Here is a 17,537-nt window from a genome sequence, read left to right as displayed (position 1 = left end):
TATCGCCCCGGTGCGGCTTTCTTCCCGATGCCTTGATCTTTGTCAGCCTGGTTGCAGAAGGTGTGACGTAAACAGGGAGCCTTCTGCTGTTCACTTTTCAGAGGAGTTGTTCAAAGCTCGACCCCCTTGGCTGACTGGAACACGCTGCTCCAGGTCGCTAAAATGTACAAGCCTGCCCGGCGGCCCTCAGCTGTGGAGAGACAGGACAGGGTTCTGCGAAGCCTTGGAGAGACAGTTTCTTCGGGCATCTTTAGATGCTTTGCCTCAGCGGTGAGCAAACTCCTCCACACTGGGGGCTCAGGCCTTCCTGTGTCACCAAGAACTTTGTACAGAATTATGTAGCCAACGTAGGGATCTTCAGTAATTGTGGGGTTCATAGTCTGTGAAATGTCAGAGAAAGAATGAATGATTTAACGTATGATTTAACGTTCAAGAATAGCAGTCTTTAAGTGCTTCCTGAAGAGGAAAACGTGTAATGTTGAAAACATGTTTTTAAGATTGATTTATTTACTTTATGTATAAGAGTACACTGTAGCTGTCTTCAGACACACCAGAAGAGGGCATCAGATCCCATTACAGATGGTTGCGAGCCACCATGTGGTTGCTGGGAATTGAACCCAGGACCTCTGGAAGAGAAGTCAGTGCTCTTAACTGTGGAGCCATCTCTCCAGCCCCCTTAAAACGGATTTAATATATTTCTTACCCTAATGTAAAGTTATATTGTGGATACCGTACATTTTCTAAAACTGTTGAGCAAAAATGATGTGACCCTACATTTTTATAGAGTTTAAGTGACCACGTAGTGTCTGTTAGCCATCTCTCCTCTGTCCTAATGAATGCCTGGAATAAATAAACGTGTAAGGAAGAAAGGTTTAGTGTATCTCATGGCCTCATGACCACTTGGTTCCATTGCTTGGGCCTGCAGTGACACAGAATATCATGGCGGAAACACATGGTAAGAGACTTGATGCTGCCAAAGAACTGAAGAGGAAAATCTGAAGTGGCTAGGGTCCCACATATTCCTTTTAAGAACATACCCACTTCCTTCCACTAGGCCCACCTCCTAAATGTCCCTCCACTTCCTAGTAGAACCATAGACTGGTGACCAAGCCTTTAATACTCAAGGAAAACTCCAGATTCGAATTATAGCAGGATCCATACAGATCTGAACAAAACCCCCATTTATACTCATAAATCCAAACACCATATCCTGGCTCTTCTCCGTGACCCAAGTCATAATATTTAAGGACAGTGCCAAGATTCAGTTCTAAGTCCACCCACCTCTCCTAGCTGATGTTCGTTAACTTCTACCGCTTCCGTGGCTGATGAGAAACCAAGGGGGAAAGGTTTGTTTTGTTTTCCCTTTGAAATCTACACTTGCCCTTCAGAGGAAGACACTAAAGTCTAGACAGGTGATATAACTCACCTGTCATAATAAAAACACTGGGACCTAAATCTCCACATTCTAACACTCCTTCAGCGTCACCATTGACACCACACGCAGATCTGTGTCCAAACATTTGCGAGTGTGGGACTGTGTTGTACTTGTGGAAGGCACACAGAGAACTTTAAGAAGCATAGGGGCATCTTTTTTTTTTTTTTTTTCTGGAGCTGGGGACTGAACCCAGGGCCTTGCGCTTGCTAGGCAAGTGCTCTACCACTGAGCTAAATCCTCAACCCCGCATAGGGCATCTTTTGTCCTTGGCCACATGGGGATGGAGCTGAGGAGAGCATTGCGACATTACTCAGGAACCCCCTAAGGGCCAGAAGTGAATTAGGAATTACATGGCTACCCCCTTTAAATGTAGGTTTGAACCCTTAGATGTATCACAGCGCTTAATTGCCCATTAAAGGCTGTGAGTGCCAAGAAGCTTTTCCTGAGTTCCTCTTTCGGAAGCACAGAGACCAATGGGGCCTGGGACCCCTGTTTGTTGTTCTTCCTCCGCCTGCTAGGATTGTCTAAGAACAGTGGTCTTCTGCTGTTTGGAGGCGTTCAGGGGACATTGGCACCTATCAAAAGTCACGTTAGCAGAACTTTAGGACTTCACGCCCCCTCTTGTGCCCTACAGAAGCAACATCTCTGGCAGTCACTCCTACCCTTCATTACTAAAGAAAAGCCACCCCGAGCTCGGCAGAACCGATGACAGCTCTTCCTGTGAGTCGCCACTACACGTCATCCTAATATCATCGCGGATTCCCGCATATGAGGTACCACTGGGCGAGGGGGCCACGCCTTACCGTGTTTCAGCTACACGGGCAGAATCTTTTGGCTGCCACGTGCGTGTGAAAATGACTCCTCTCTTGAAAGAAAAATCATCTGACCTAGTGAACGCTTACAGGCCCTGTACGGTTTTGGAAATCGGGAGCAATAACGAGGAAAGCAATCAAACTTACTTTGAAAGCCCACGAGGGGTCAAATCGCTGGGCATGCCATCGGTGTCAAACTGCGCCCACTGAATTGAATTTGTTGCACTTAATAAAAAAAAAAAAAAACCAGTCAGTAGGATGGTTGAAAATATTTAAGGATCTTCCAGAATTATCAAGAACTTTAATAATATCTGACCAATAGTTTTCAAAAGCGGGTTAGAAGTACTACTTTATCATTTTATTAAAATGTACTCAAAAAATATAATTATAGCTGTGTATGAGAGTGTTTAGCTGTAATCCAAGCATTTACGAAGCTGAGGCAGAAGGAGAGGACTGTATCAATAAGCTAGGACTGTATAGTGAGACTCTGTCCCAAAACATAAAAATAAATAAAATGAACTGAAGTTATAATTAAATTATATATACACACATATATAGAAGATTTTTAAATCTCCTTAAGAAGGCCGTTGCAAAATGGTATCACTTAAATTTTATTATTTTTATGAGTTGTGTATATATCTGTATGGTGCTATAAAGATTAAGAGATTTGGGAGAAAATAATGAAACTCATTAGAACTATTTTTCCTACGATGGAGTTGTAAACGAACTCCCTATTTTCCTGATAATTAGAGAAAAATGAAGACACTGGTGGAGAAGTTCAGCTCCTTCCCTCTGTGATTCCTGGAAATTCTTTAGCAGTGATAGCGTATTGCATGCCGTCTCGTCCTAAAGCTCACACGCCTGCTGCTGACGTTCTCTCCTAGATGGTGCTGGATAGCGTCAAGGCAGGTGTGGTGGCGGTGCTGTATGAACCCCGAGGAGTGACGTTCGAGGGCCTGCTTCATCTCCTCGGCAGAGCTCTACAGGGGCGGAAGGCACAGGGCCTCGGGATATTTAGCAGCGGAAACAGCAGAGAAATTGACTTACTGCAAGGTTGGTCGGGGATTGGAAGAGAACAATTACACAGCTTTGAGGGTCTGCAGTGCTTATCCACGAGTGTGACTTCCGCAGTGTTTCTAAGTTCTAATTCAGCAGGGAGGGTTCATTTTTTTTTTTTCTTCACGAAGAAAGTAAAGTGGCTTTCGATGAAAATCTTAAATATAGTGATTAAGATCACAGTGACTATCATAATCCTTTGGAAGTGTACGCTTTACTCACATTTCTGTAGAGCTTTTCCATCCTGCAAATTCAAACATTGTGCTAAGCAACACCTCTCTTCTTCCCCTCTGATGTCTGCCTTCTGATAACCATCAAAGCCTTTAAATATGTAAATGGAATCACTTGCTTTGATTTTTTTTTCTTTTGCATTTTCCCCTTCTACACTTGGCATTCATACACTGCACCAATGGGTTATTTCTCTTTTAAGGCCAAATGCTAACCTACTCTATGTACGTGCCACAGTTTGCTTATGACTCTGTTCACCGGTGGTCATTCAGATTGCTTCTGCTTCTTGGCTAGAGTGAGTAATGGCAAACCTTTTTGTCCTTGCGTTTACGAACATGGAGATACGCTCCTAAGTATGATGCGGTGGCTTTCTTTAAAAACTTGAAAGTCCCATACTGTTTTTGAAAACTGTTCTACCAGAAGTGCAAGCACACAGACTTCTCTGTGCCATTTATTTGTAACAGGTTTTCGGGTTTCTTTCAGCTTTCGGGTTTCGTTTGGTTGGTTCATACAGTTTCCAATCTCACTGAGTTCTGATTTGCATATCTCTGCTGGTGCCGGATGCTGAACATTTGTCACGTGCTTGCTAGCTGTTTGCATATTTTCTTTAAGAAAACAAGCCCTTTGCCTACTGAAAAGTGGGTCGATTTTTGTGTGGGTTGAGCTGTAGACACTCTTTGTGTGTTAAGGATATGAACTCCCTATTAGACACGTGATTTGCAAGCATCTTCTCCACTTCTATAGTGTCTTGTTCTTGTTCTGTTGCTGTGAAGAGATACCACCAGAAAGGCAACTCGTATAAAAGAAAGCATTTAGTTGAGAGCTTGCTTAGGGTTTCAGAGGTTGAATCCACTTATCAAGGCAAGGAGCATGTCAGGCAAAATATGGTGCTGGACAAGTGGCTGAAAGCTTCATCCTGATCTGTAAGCAGGAAGACACTGGATCTGGCATGGGCTTTTTGAACCATCAAAGCCCATCCCCTGCAACACACTTCCTCCAGCAAGTCCACACCTATTTCAACTAGGCCACAGCTCCCAATCCTTTTAATCCTTTCAAACACTCCCTGATGAGTAAGCATTCAAATATATAAGCCTATGGAGGCCATTCTTATTTAAATCACCGCCTGTAGGTGTCCTTTATACTTTCTCTTTTGATGCACAGAAAATTTAAATTTGTTGAAAGTACAGTAATTACAGTAGCAGTGAACACCAAGATAGATAAATTGGTGTGCACTCGCCGCCTCTGATCAACTCTGTTTGGCTTGTACTGCAGAGGAAAGGGAAGGAAAACATAATTAAGTTGCTATGGGAAGATTTAAAATCTCATCAATGTTTACCCCTTTTGGGAGGGAAGAGACAATGAATACCTTTAATTAAACTTTTAGAGTCTATCCTTCATATATAACGTTGCATTCTCCCTTGCTTATACCTAAAGCAGGATTGTTTTCATCTTATTAATCGTAAACCTTCAATCTGTGTGGGATGAGGGAAGAGGGAATAAGTCAGATGGTCCAGCTTCCAGGGCACTCACAAAATGGCACAGTGAGTCACGAATCAATCCTGAGGAACTGTGAGTAAGGAGAGTTTGAGGTGGTTGCTAACTCTGGGAGCCTTGCCTGCTCTAACAGTTTTTCATTGATGACCATGGAAACTTTTTCTGCTTTGCAAGATCACAGGACTTGACTGGACGTTTACCTTAAACTCTCCTTGAGCCCAGTGACTCACGGTGGTGTACGTTGGAGGCAGAAACTCAAATATCCCAAGCATAATTGTAGAACACCTTATTAATCCAGAGTGAAGGAGCCCATGGCCACAGGACTGCTGATGGCACTTTTTCCCTCCTTAGGCTATAAAATTTGTATTAAAAATTTACTGTGGCCTGAAGTGAGAGACTTCTGGGAGAAACTAGGAAGCTGTGTGACCACCGAAGAAGAAGGAGGACACGTAGACTTATTTGTGCCACTTGGAGCATCAGGTCAGTGTCAAAACTCTAGAAATGCAGGGGACAGACTTTCTTGTGGTGCTATTTTGTGTGTTTCTGGGCTGCAGTCACAAACAAACCAGTTTAATGCATGGATCAATGGCTCATTCCTTTTTACCACTATAATTACTGCACGAGATACTATTACACAATGTACTACAATTTGTTTATTCACACAATGTATTTTATAAGTGAAGCTGCTGTGACATATGTCTGAACATGCACATACACTCCTCTAAGGTATATAAGATCCCAGTGGTATATATTAACTGTTACAAAGCCAGCCAGCCAGCCAGTTTTTCAAAGTCGTTGTACACTTTAATGTTTCTAAAGAATACATCTGAGAGCTTGAGTTGTCCAACACTGTGGTGTTGGTTTTAGCTGTAGCCATTCAGGTGGCTACAGAAGCGTCTCATGGTTCAAATTTGCAGTTTCCTACCGAGTCGCGATGCTAAATATCTTTCCATGTTCTATGTTCTTACCTGCTGTATCTTTCTCAGTGTCTGTTCAAGTATCCTGCATGTTTTGAAAAGTAAATTGTTCTTCCAGCTGATGACTTACTTTTTCCTTCTCTGAATGGTTTCTCCTGAAGAGCAGAACTTCTTAATTTTGATGAAATCAAGTTTATTATCTTTACTTTTACCTCATGTTTTTACTATCATATTATTTAACTATTTAAAATATTTTTTTAAAAAAACTTTTATGCCTATAGGTGTTCTGTCACATGTATAGCTCTGTACCACAAGGGTGTGTTGCCCATGGAGGCCAGAAAGGGTATCGGGTTCTCCACAATTGGAGTTGGGTCAGGTTGTCAGCAACCCGTGGGTGCTGGGAACCAAACCTGAGTCCACCAGAAGTGAAGCAAGAGCTCTTAGCTTCCGAGCCATTTCTCCAGTCCCCATACCTTTAAATCCCATGCAAAAACCTTACCAAGATTTCCTACTGCACTTCCTAGGAGTTTATGTTTAAGTTTGGCATATAGGTCTGTGGCCCATCTGATTTATTTCTAGCAGACGATGAGGCATAAGTTGGGATTTAATTTATTTTACATATAGCTATCTATTTCCCCAGCACCATTCTTAGAAGGAAACCCGTTCTTTCCCCAATGAATTTTATCTGCAGGTTGACTGCAATCAGTTGATTATATGGATTTAGTCCACTGTGGACTCTCTGACTTCATTATCAGCGAAAATATTAGGTATGAGGCCCATTAGCTTCCGCCGTGTTGTTCTGAGATGCAATTGGGTATTTATTTTTTGACCACAAATAATTAAAATACCCCATTCATTACATATGTTTCTTATTAAGTAATTCAATCTGTACTTACTGAATCCAACAATCCACTCTCTATTCCAATCTGTGTCTCTGAAGAGGGGAGGGAAAAAAAATTAAGACAGGGTTTCTCTGTGTAGCTGTTCCAGAACTTGCTCTAAAGACCAGGCTGGCCTCTCAGACTCAGAGATCCATCTGTCTCTACCTCCAAGTCCTGGGATTAAAGGCAGGCGCCAACAACACACCCAGCAGAAGGGGAGTAATTAATGCCACAGTAACTTTTGACCATTTTGTTCTATCTTGTGTTTATCTGTTTTAAGTCTGTTCACTTTCAACCACAAGTTTCCTTTTACTCAGATTATTTCAGGGAACTCTTGTGAGATTTTTCACTGTCCTTGGCTAAAATATTCTAAAGTTGATGATAAACATTTTTTTTTAGTTGCATACCCTCTTTCCACATCTTATTTCATTGTTTTCAGAAATTAGGTGTTTGGACATCTGTCTGTAGAGATAAAGGTAAGACAATTGAAGATGACAATGACCTATGGTCTTTCTTGGCCAGCTCTTTGATGCTTCTAAGTAATATTTGACTGCTTCAGGAGAAACCCAGGACTAATGCGAGTGTTCTTGGCTGTGCAGAGACAGGTATAGAAGTGCTTTCTCTGCTATCTCAACTAACTGGCACATCGTTCTCTGCCCCAGCTGGAGTCGCAACTGGTTCCTACCAACACAGTAAGTGTACGTGAGAGCTGGCTAGTGTGTCTGGTACCATACAGCCACATGGACTTCACTGAAGGACCAAGTACTAAGAAAGCACACTCTTGTCTCATTACCTCAGGAACTAGCAGCTGTGCGTCTGCCTATAGCAATTGCTACTCCCCCTGACGGAATGGTCTCTCTTCTTCAGACACAGCCCGGAGCCATTCACTTAGAGCCATTCGCTTTTGCTGCAGATAGTTTGCTTCAAGCTGTCAGTTACTAAAACCCACTTTAAAGAGTTCAGCAAAGTTGCCCAGTGGCTGAGCTGGGGAAAGGATGTGATTTTCCTAGTTTTATTTATTTACTTGTTTTTTTTTTAAAGGAATTGGCTTGGTTTTCCTTGGAAGCATGAATTGTAGTTGTAAGGGGATGGAGATGAGCTTTGCTTAGATCCCATGTGATCCAAGGGTCAGGAAGGGAAAGCACACTGGCATGTATACTTTCATTGGATAAAATGGACCACTGGCTGACTGACAAGAGAGCCACATGGCTGTCCTTCAATGTCACTCAACATTTTCTTCTTTAAAATCCTTCTTTTCATATGAAACAGGGTTTGGACTGCCTCGGAAGTGGTATAAGCCCTGATTCTTTAGTCTCCAGAGGCCTTTCGTGACTGGGAGAAGTGACTATGTCACTTATAAAGGGACACGATTCCATATAGATGGAAGAGTAAGCCCATTGACTTCATACTCCACACAGTTCTGAAGCAGCCATGGTCACTGTAGTTCACACAGCACCAGCGAACGATGGCGTCTGTGGCTCTGTGGGGAGAATTGCCTCGCTCAGGGCGGCAAGGCTTGGGCCCTAGGGAGCAGCCGCACCTCCTCTCCTCCTCCTGTCCCTTTCCCTTTTGGTTTCTTTGTGCTTTCCTTCCAAAGAAACACATTAAAAGGTTGGCACATGCCAGGAAACATGAAGTGGATCTGACCATCCACCCAGGTTAAAAAAAAAAAAAGACTAAATGGGCCACTCTATGCTGTAATTGCTTTGCAAGGTGACTGACGTTTCTTACACACATACACTAGCCTTGTAGGATATTTTGAGTTTCCCTTAATTTAGGGGTAGGGGAGAGGAAGGGGGAGGGGGAAGGGAGGGGGAGGGTTGTGACTGCTTCTCTTCTTCTGAGAAAGGACACTATGCCCAGTATAAAGATAGGGAAGGGGAGGGGAAGGGGGAGAGGGGGAGGGGGAGGGGGAGGGGGGAAAAGAGAGGAGGAGGGGAGTGGCTTGACCTTGAATGTGTGGCAGTGGGGTGGCATGGCTGAGTCAAAAGAACTCTCACTTTTAGAAGGAAGAAGATACATTCTTGCTTGCATCCATCCACTCAGTTTCCCGGAGCGCCAGGCAGCGATTTCATTTCTAATTTCAAGTAGAAGCTGTCAACTTTATCTGCCACGGACAGACGGGCATTCACCGCGTCCTTTCTGATCTCTTTGTTTACCATTGGAAACAGGCTGTGTGACTGCTTATCTTCTTCTAAGAAAGGACACTAGGCCCAGTATAAAGATAGCTGAGTTGGTCCCACTTTAAACAAGAAGTGGAAATCTCCTGCCTCAGCTCAAGTTCAAGGCCAATGAGAGGGCTTGTCTCAGATAATAGGGTAGACAGTACCTGAGAAACAATGCTAAAAGCTGACCTCTGACCTCTACATGTAAGTGCACACAGGTACATTTGTGCACCTGTACGTGTACACACACACACACACACACACACACACACACACACACACACACATGCACGCATATGTACAGAGTATGAACTGAGTCTTCGATAATAAGATTCAAACTCCTGTCAGTTCTTAGTGACTGGCTGGGGCCGCATCGGGATGGGACTCCTCTTTCTAACTACTTCATCGAGTCCAAGCTGCAGGCATGGTCCAGCTTCACAGAATTCCTGGAAGACACCTTGAAGTCAGTGAGGAAAAAGCTAAGTCCGCTCTTCCAGAACTTGCAGGAGAGCATCGGTGGCCGCATGATAGGTAAGGTCTCCGACACTTCTCTTCCAGATCAGACCAGGGCTTACTTCTCACCTGAGCAGATTCAAGATGGAGAATGGCGTAAGCAAAACCCAGTTGTAACAGATACTTGGTCAAGCACCATCTTCTCTTTCAAATACTCGAGAGCAACCCTCGTCATGTTCAGAACACTGGGGCTAACTCCGTTTCCACACTTCACCATCTTATTGATTCCTGTGGAGCCCATCTGCCCTGGGCAGCATTTTTTTTTTTTTTTTTTTTTTTTTTTTTACTCAACTAGAGAACTCTATCTTTTCTGACTACATCTCGTTCCGGCCATTAAGCACCTCTTACAGTGCTCATTACACAATTTGTTCTATAGTTCAGTTATTATCTGTCTAAAACACATAACTCACCCAGATGTCTCAGGTAGAGAACCCATCCAGGTTTCCCTTCAGATATTGCACATAAAGAAAGTACATTTTTCTTCCTCAACAATAAAATAAAATACAGCTTGGTGCTGGGCTCCATGGTCTTTTACTGAACTTGTTGGGCATCACTGAATCAGTTTTTATTCCCATTTGACATGCCTCGATCAAATTACCATAATAATATTTGTGGAATGATACACCATCTTAACAATAAGTCACAAACTAAACCAGCTTATTCTTTAAAATGAAACACTTTTACCATCTAGGTAAATATGTCCCCCTTCCTCAAAAGCCATCTCTTCATATTTTAAACATATTCCAACACTGCAGACCTGTGCCTTCCTCCCTTCCCTTGCTGTACATAGTAGCATGCATGCTCACACAGATAGTCTGTCAGTCCATGTCCTATATCTTGCCTCAAAATGCCTTTTCTGTAGAGATCTCCCCCTGTATTTTCCTCTACTACCTGAACTATCCGATTTAGGAAATGCTAAACCGGTACTCTGAAGTAGTTAAGAAAATATAAACAAGGAGAAATCATTTCTCTTTTTTTACATAGATACTAAGGCGTAGACAGAGAAGTGGGGCCATGGCTATTTTTTAAGGCAGTGTGTTGGCAGTGAGAAGTCAACGGGAAACGTTCTTCTCCAGGATAGCCGTGTTAGGAACATGTAAACAAGGAGAAGTCATTTCTCTTTTTTTAATTTCATAGATACTAAGGATTTAAATGGAAGATGGAAAAGTGGATATTTTTATGACAGTATGTTGGCAATAAGAAGTCAATTTGTTTCCCAGTAAAAGTGTGTAAACATTTAAATATAAAAAAATGAAAAGATGTCTTTGTATGTAAGCTACTTTCTCTGAATTTAAGATATTTACATTTTCGTCACAAAGGCGAGGAGACGTGGGAGGACATCTGATTGGCGCTCACACCGCCCACACTTTGCTTAGAAGGCTCCATTCTTGGCTTCTTTTATGATTGTTTGACTCTTAGATTGCACGCAGTATTGGTTTTAGCATGTTGAAATTGGTTTGGCTCATTTTCCATTTTATAATAGGTCTTCTGGTGGCAATAATAAAAGCCCGGCCCCATTCCCTGTACCACTGCCCACTGAAGGGCGACTGAGAGGCGTGCTTTTTGCTCTCACACGTCTTACACAAAGTAAGCACAGTGTGTGTGTTTCACATTTCAGGGCAGTTCATGTTTGACACTCTGGGTATGGACAGCATCCTAAATAACCAAGGCGTTGCACAGGCTCTGGCAGATGGACTGATGGAGCTGTCAAAAGAAGGGTCTGTAAGTGTTCTTTCTGTTGGAGAAAGAAACCTGGGGGGAAAGCTCAGCACAAATAAATCCTTAGTTTACATTTTGTTAACCTTTTACCAGTTCATCACTCTGGGACATAGCCCCTCAGAGAAATTACATCAGTTTATAAAAGCAGCCACAGAGAGATTCTGGCTCAGGATGTACTAAGTATCTGAAAGAGAGAAACGGGGAGACCCCCTGAGTTCTTTAAAGTCTTTTCATTTGTGCACTGTTTTCTGTCTTGTGCCTAATTTCAGTTAGAAGTGACTTCATTAGAAAACATGCTCATGGGGCTGGGGATTTAGCTCAGTGGTAGAGCACTTACCTAGGAAGTGCAAGGCCCTGGGTTCGGTCCCCAGCTCCGAAAAAATGAACCAAAAAAAAAAAGAAAGAAAACATGCTCATGGCCTTATATTTCACAGAAACGGTATGAGCCAGGGAGCTGACACGTGTGAAACCAGATACGAGAAGCGGGGGCTAGACAAGGGAGGATGGGAGAGAAAACGCACATGTAAGAAAAAATAGGCAAGTCAGCATTTGGGGCTAGGGAACGTTGGTGGAGTCTTGAGAACCATTTATATTAACGGGGCATCTTGGACGGTCTACCAGAACACGCAGTGGACATTTCAGAAGGCTTTCAGAGATTTGCTGGCTGGGGACAAAGCTTGGGCAGTAAAATGTCTGCCTTGCAAGTGTGAGACCCTGAGCTTGAGCCCCAGGGCCTCTGAGGCACAGCAGCAGATGCCTATATTCTAAGTGCTGGGGAGGGAGAAACAGGTGGGTTCCTGGAGCTCTCTGGCCAGCCAGCATCACTTACTTGGTGAGTTCCAGACCAATGGGAAACCATCTTTAAAATAAAAAGTGGACAGTGCCAAGATTGCCCCTCTGCATTTTGTACACACACACACACACACACACACACACACACACACACACACACACACATGAGAGATTAGTCCACAGTCTCCCTTTACCCCCAAGGATAACTGTGAGGCTGAAGTCAGGAATAAGAGGAGTAGCCTTGATTGGCGCATTCTTAGGGCCATGAAAGATCTTTACTCTCCAAAGACCAACTCTCTCCCCTTCGGCGACTCCACCATTTAAACATATTTCTTCTCCTTGCTGCCCCGTGTCTGTTCTAATTTCCCTTGGGTTCCTGGGGCAGCACAGAGAGCTGGAGGCTTAGCCAAGCTCTGTAGAGCTACTCTTGGCCATGGCCTCAGCCCGGGACTTAGCACAGTTGGTACTACACCCCAACATCCAGTGAGCCAAGGCCCTGACAAACTTCTCTGTTGACCTGGGCATGGATATATATATAGAGACCCCAAAGCCTGGAAGAATCTTGCACTTTCTCTCAACCATAAGATGTCTAAAAATGACGGAGGAAGAACAATACAGCAGAGTTCTGATGAGGCTCAAACCTGCAGTATGAGAGAGAAGCCGACTCCATTGGGAGTTTGTGTTTTCCCCAGCAATGGTGCTACCCTGCTTCTCTCCTAGGCCTGCTTCCCTCCTAGGCCTGCTTCTCTCCTAGGCCTGCTTCTCTCCTAGGCCCGCTTCCCTCCTAGGCCTGCTTCTCTCCTAGGCCCGCTTCCCTCCTAGGCCTGCTTCCCTCCTAGGCCTGCTTCCCTCCTAGGCCTGCTTCCCTCCTAGGCCTGCTTCCCTCCTAGGCCTGCTTCCCTCCTAGGCCTGCTTCTCTCCTAGGCCTGCTTCCCTCCTTTGAGAGACCCCAAGAGCCCAGCTGGGTTGTTGTGAGCCACTTTGAGTCTAAAGATCTTGAGAGAACCTTCCACAAGAACTTGGATGGTGGATAAAAAACTGAGAACCAAGAATGTGGCTGGTAACCAGAACACGGAATGGGGAGAAATTTAGTATCAGTTCAATAACAATTACTTTGTTTTCTAGTAATATGATTTAAGCAGAGAACTGAGAGGTCCAGCTAAAAAAATGTCTTTTTCTTTCATGTATTTATATGTAGTGGGTGCATGTGTTTGTGTCTGTGCCTGTATGTGAGCATGTTTGTGTGCATGTGTGTATGTGAGGGTGTGTGTTTCTATGTGTATATGTTTGTATGTTGCTGTGTATGTGTATGTGTGTGCATGTGTGTATATGTGTGTGTATGTGTGTGTACATGTGTATATGTGTATGTATGTGTGTATGTGTGTGTATGTGTGTGTGCATGTGTATGTATGTGTGTATATGTGTATGTGTACGTGTGCATGTATATATATGTGTGTGTATGTGTGTGTATGTGTGTGTGCATGTGTGTGTGCATGTGTGTATGTGTATATGTGTGTGTGTGCGTGTGCGTGTGTGTGTGTGTGTGTGTATTTTCCTTTATCATTTTATACCTCATGTTTTGAGGCAGGGTCATTCAGTAAACCTGGAGCTCACTGATTCTAGTGGGTGAGCTGGCCAATGATTGGGAATCCATCGACACTCACTCAGGGTTATAGGCACCAACACAACAGCCCTGTTTTTACATGGGTGCTGGCATTAGAACTCAAGTCTTTAAGCTCACACAGGCTGAACCCTAGCTCATGTCTTTTTTTTCTGTCACATGTTTAACATAATGTCAGATGAATATTTTAAATAGGATTTTTTTTGGGGGGGGGTAATTTTCTAGGACAAACCTCTGGAATTTTTGTCATATTTTCTGCTGAAGAAGTCTAGTAAAAAGAATGAGGATTTTGAAGGAGATTATGTTCTGACAGAACGTGGCCTGAAAGAAACACAGGATCCACTCATGAAGGTAAAAGCTGCTGTTGTGTTTTTTTTCCCATGGTGACTTCTCTGAAGAGTGAGGCTCTCTAGAGCGCTGATGGTTTCCCTGGGCAGCTTCCAGCAGTCACCTGTTTTAGGGACATCGCTGCCATGGACTACTGTTAAATAGGGTATTTCATGGTGCTTAATGTGAGTGGCATCTAAGGCCCTTCAGAGCACAGGCCTGGGAGCTGGGCCTGATACAGGACAGCTGGAAATTTGCATTCACTGCTTGACTCAGCCAAGTTCTCCCTGAGGTAGCTTGAGAGAAGAAAGTTATTTGCAGACTAAGATCCTTTGCGTTGTATATGAAACTAAGAATTCTTCTTTCACAGGGGGCAGAGGCACACACCTTTAATCCCAGCGTTCAGGAGGCAGAAGCATGTGGAGCTCTGAGAGTTCCAGGCCAGCCATGCACTACATAATGAGACTCTGTCTCAACAAGCAATCAATCAGAAAACAATGCTTTCTCCTTTCCTCCTCCCCACAGTGCTCTATTCAGAATCCCCACACTTTTTTTTTTAAAGATTTTATTTATTTTATGTATGTGAGTACACTGTAGCTATCTTCAGACACACCAGAAGGGGGCATCAGATCCCATTACAGATGGTTGTGAGCCACCAAGTGGTTGCTGGCAATCAGGACCTTTGGAAGAGCAGTCAGTGCTCCTAACCACTGAGCCACCTCTCCGGCCCCCTTCCTCCTCTTCCTCTTCCTCCTCCTCACCATGCTCTATTCAGAATTCCCACACTCTTGCTTACATGAAGTCATCAGAATTCATTGTCATTTGCAAAACTGATTTATTACATGGAAAATACCATTTAAGAACTATTCATGCTCAGTTAAAGATATTTGAGAGCTTAGGACACTGTCGCTCAACACAAAGTCACCATCTTGACTGACGGTAGGTACAGACGTGTGAGTCACCTGGTGCCCTGTTAACATAACATTCCAAAATGCATTAGTGCATCACCAGAGCACGATAAAGGGCAGGTCACAGGAGACCTGTTGGACATTTCCCTTTGTTGAGTAGCCTTCTAGTCTGCCTTGAAAGAAGTTATTGCCACACACTGGGGTTTAGTTTTAAAACTATAGATATTTGTTTAGAAGAGCTAAAAAAAAATCCACATTTATAGGGATGGAAATAACAGCATTTTCCAGATGGAATCCCAAGGGCTTTTCTGTCAGATCCAGGTCTCTTCTCTCTCTGTGTCTGTCTTTCTCTCTCTCTCTGTATATGTGTGTCTGGTATCATCTATCCATCCATCCATCCATCCATCCATCCATCCATCCATCCATCCATCCATCCGTCCGTTTGTCTGCCTGCCTATCTATCTATCTATCTATCTATCTATCTATCTATCTATCTATCTATCTATCTATCTATCTATCTATCTATCATCTATCTATCTATCATCTATCTATCTATCATCTATCTATCTATCTATCTATCTATCTATCTATCTATCTATCATCCACCCATCTTAATTATTATGTCCCCACATTTCATGGTCATGTTTCCCGTGTTTGGTTGCGTCGTGTGGTATCATTCAGAGGTCCTCAGGAACCCACCTGGTGAAAGTTGGTTACTAGTGTTAGCCCTTTGAAAGTTGTAGCTCCTTCTGGTCCATGCCATGTAAATACTTACCTCCTGCTCCAGTGGACATCTGAGGAGATGCTCCTCCCTGCCTTTCCCGCCATAATGGACCGAGATGGCCCCAAACCAGGAGCCACAATATATTCCTTCTTCATTAACTTGCTTCTGTCAGGTGTTTTGTCACGGTGACAGGAAAGTAGCCGACAGTCATCCTCTGCCTACCCTGTCCCTCCTCTTGCTGTCCTATCAGATCTCACTGCAGGCTGCTGCATGCCTTCGGTGCTTTGCCGTGTTTTATTTAGATTAGCTTCCTGCAATCATGGTGATGAGTAGCAGTAAGGATCAAAGTCTCTTTTCACCGCCGTTCCTGGGCTGTGACACAGGCAGCTCTGAGCTTTCTGAGAAAAGCATCGGCTGGGTGGAGTGTGGCTAGAGAATAAGTTATCTGCCTGTTTCGATTCTAGCAAAAATCTTCTACCATGTGATCCCAAACCAGCCACGTAAGCTTGTCATGTAAGAGAGATCACCACGGCGAACCCAGCCAACCAAGTAAGCGTTTTCTGCAAGGGGTGATGCTCTGTTACCGTTCTATAATCACCTTTAAACACGCACACACACACCACACACACACATACACATACACACTCACACCACACACACACACACCACACACACATGCACACACGCACACACACACACATGCACACACACCACACACACACGCACACACGCACACACACATGCACACACACCACACACACATGCACACACGCACACACACACATGCACACACACCACACAGACACACGCATCACACACATCACACACCACACACACACACACCACACACACACACGCACTCACACACACACACCACACACACATGCACACACACCACATGCACACACACCACAGACGCACACACACACCACACACACACACCACACACGCGCACACACACACACATACACACACACCACACAGACACACGCACCACACACATCACACACCACACACACATGCATGCACACACACACCACACACACACACCACACACCACACACACCACACACACACACACACACACACACCACACACACACACATGCACACGCTTGAGAGTACTGGTGCCTGCAGAGATCAGAGGCATCAGAACCCTGGGCTCTCCTCTTGCAGAGGACTGGGGTTTAGTCACCAGCACCCACACAGTGGCTCACAGCTACCTGAAAGTCCAGTCCAGGGGATCTGACTCGGATGCCCTCTTCTGACCTCTGCAGGCATGCATGGTGTACATACTTCCAGGCAAAGCTCATACGCATAAAATGAAAATAAACAAGCCTTTAAAAGAAGAATGGGAGAGGAAAGGGGGAGAAGGAAGAAGAAGAAGAGGAGGAGGAGAAGAGGAGGAGGAGGAGAAGAGGAGGGGGAAGAAGAGGAGGAGAAGGAGGAGGAAGAGAAGGAGGAAGAGGAGAGGAGGAGGAAGAGGAGGAGGAGAAGAGGAGAAGGAGAAGGAGGAGGAGGAGCAGCAGCAGGAGCGGCAGCAGGTGGGGTGGGGTAACGCTCCTGTGTGTACCCACAGGGTGGAATCCGATGTTAGCTCGGATGTGCACAGTACGTTGATGCACCAGTTCTTTTATTGCTGAGAAACGCCTGAAACAATGGCAGGGGAAAGGTGGATTCTGGATCACAGTCTCTAGGGCTTTGGCTCGCAGTGATGTAGCACCATTGCTTTGGGACCAGGAAGGGCATCATGGTGGGAAAGTGATGTAGAAGAAACAGCTCACCTCTGGATCATCCAGGAAGTAAAAGAAAGTGGGAAGGAGAGCAAGCCAAGGACTCCAGATCCCTCCAAGGGTGTGCCCCCTCGACCCCGTGTTCTCCCACTAGGCCCTACCTCTTAACGGTGAGTAAGCTTTCACCTGTGGTCTTTGAGGGATATTTGAGAT

At 44.4% G+C, this 17,537-nt stretch overlaps 1 protein-coding gene across 10 annotated transcripts in view; it reads left to right on the top strand.

The window, feature by feature from the left end:
- The window catches only part of Ect2l (epithelial cell transforming 2 like), an 80,539-nt gene that overhangs the window by 38,829 nt on the left and 24,173 nt on the right, over positions 1 to 17,537 (top strand). For 7 of the 10 annotated variants that reach the window (NM_001447352.1, NM_001447351.1, XM_087559502.1 and 4 more), the window contains 8 exon segments: positions 102 to 270; positions 2,070 to 2,208; positions 3,132 to 3,300; positions 5,377 to 5,505; positions 7,423 to 7,515; positions 9,337 to 9,519; positions 11,120 to 11,223; positions 13,859 to 13,984. In NM_001447352.1, coding sequence (NP_001434281.1) covers positions 102 to 270; positions 2,070 to 2,208; positions 3,132 to 3,300; positions 5,377 to 5,505; positions 7,423 to 7,515; positions 9,337 to 9,519; positions 11,120 to 11,223; positions 13,859 to 13,984 — 1,112 coding nt within the window. 10 annotated transcript variants of the gene reach the window in all.

Source organism: Rattus norvegicus, chromosome 1, assembly GCF_021556685.1.
Source record: "Rattus norvegicus strain SHRSP/BbbUtx chromosome 1, alternate assembly SHRSP_T2T, whole genome shotgun sequence".
Lineage (NCBI taxonomy): Eukaryota > Metazoa > Chordata > Mammalia > Rodentia > Muridae > Rattus > Rattus norvegicus.
This window is presented reverse-complemented; position numbering and strand designations above follow the sequence as displayed.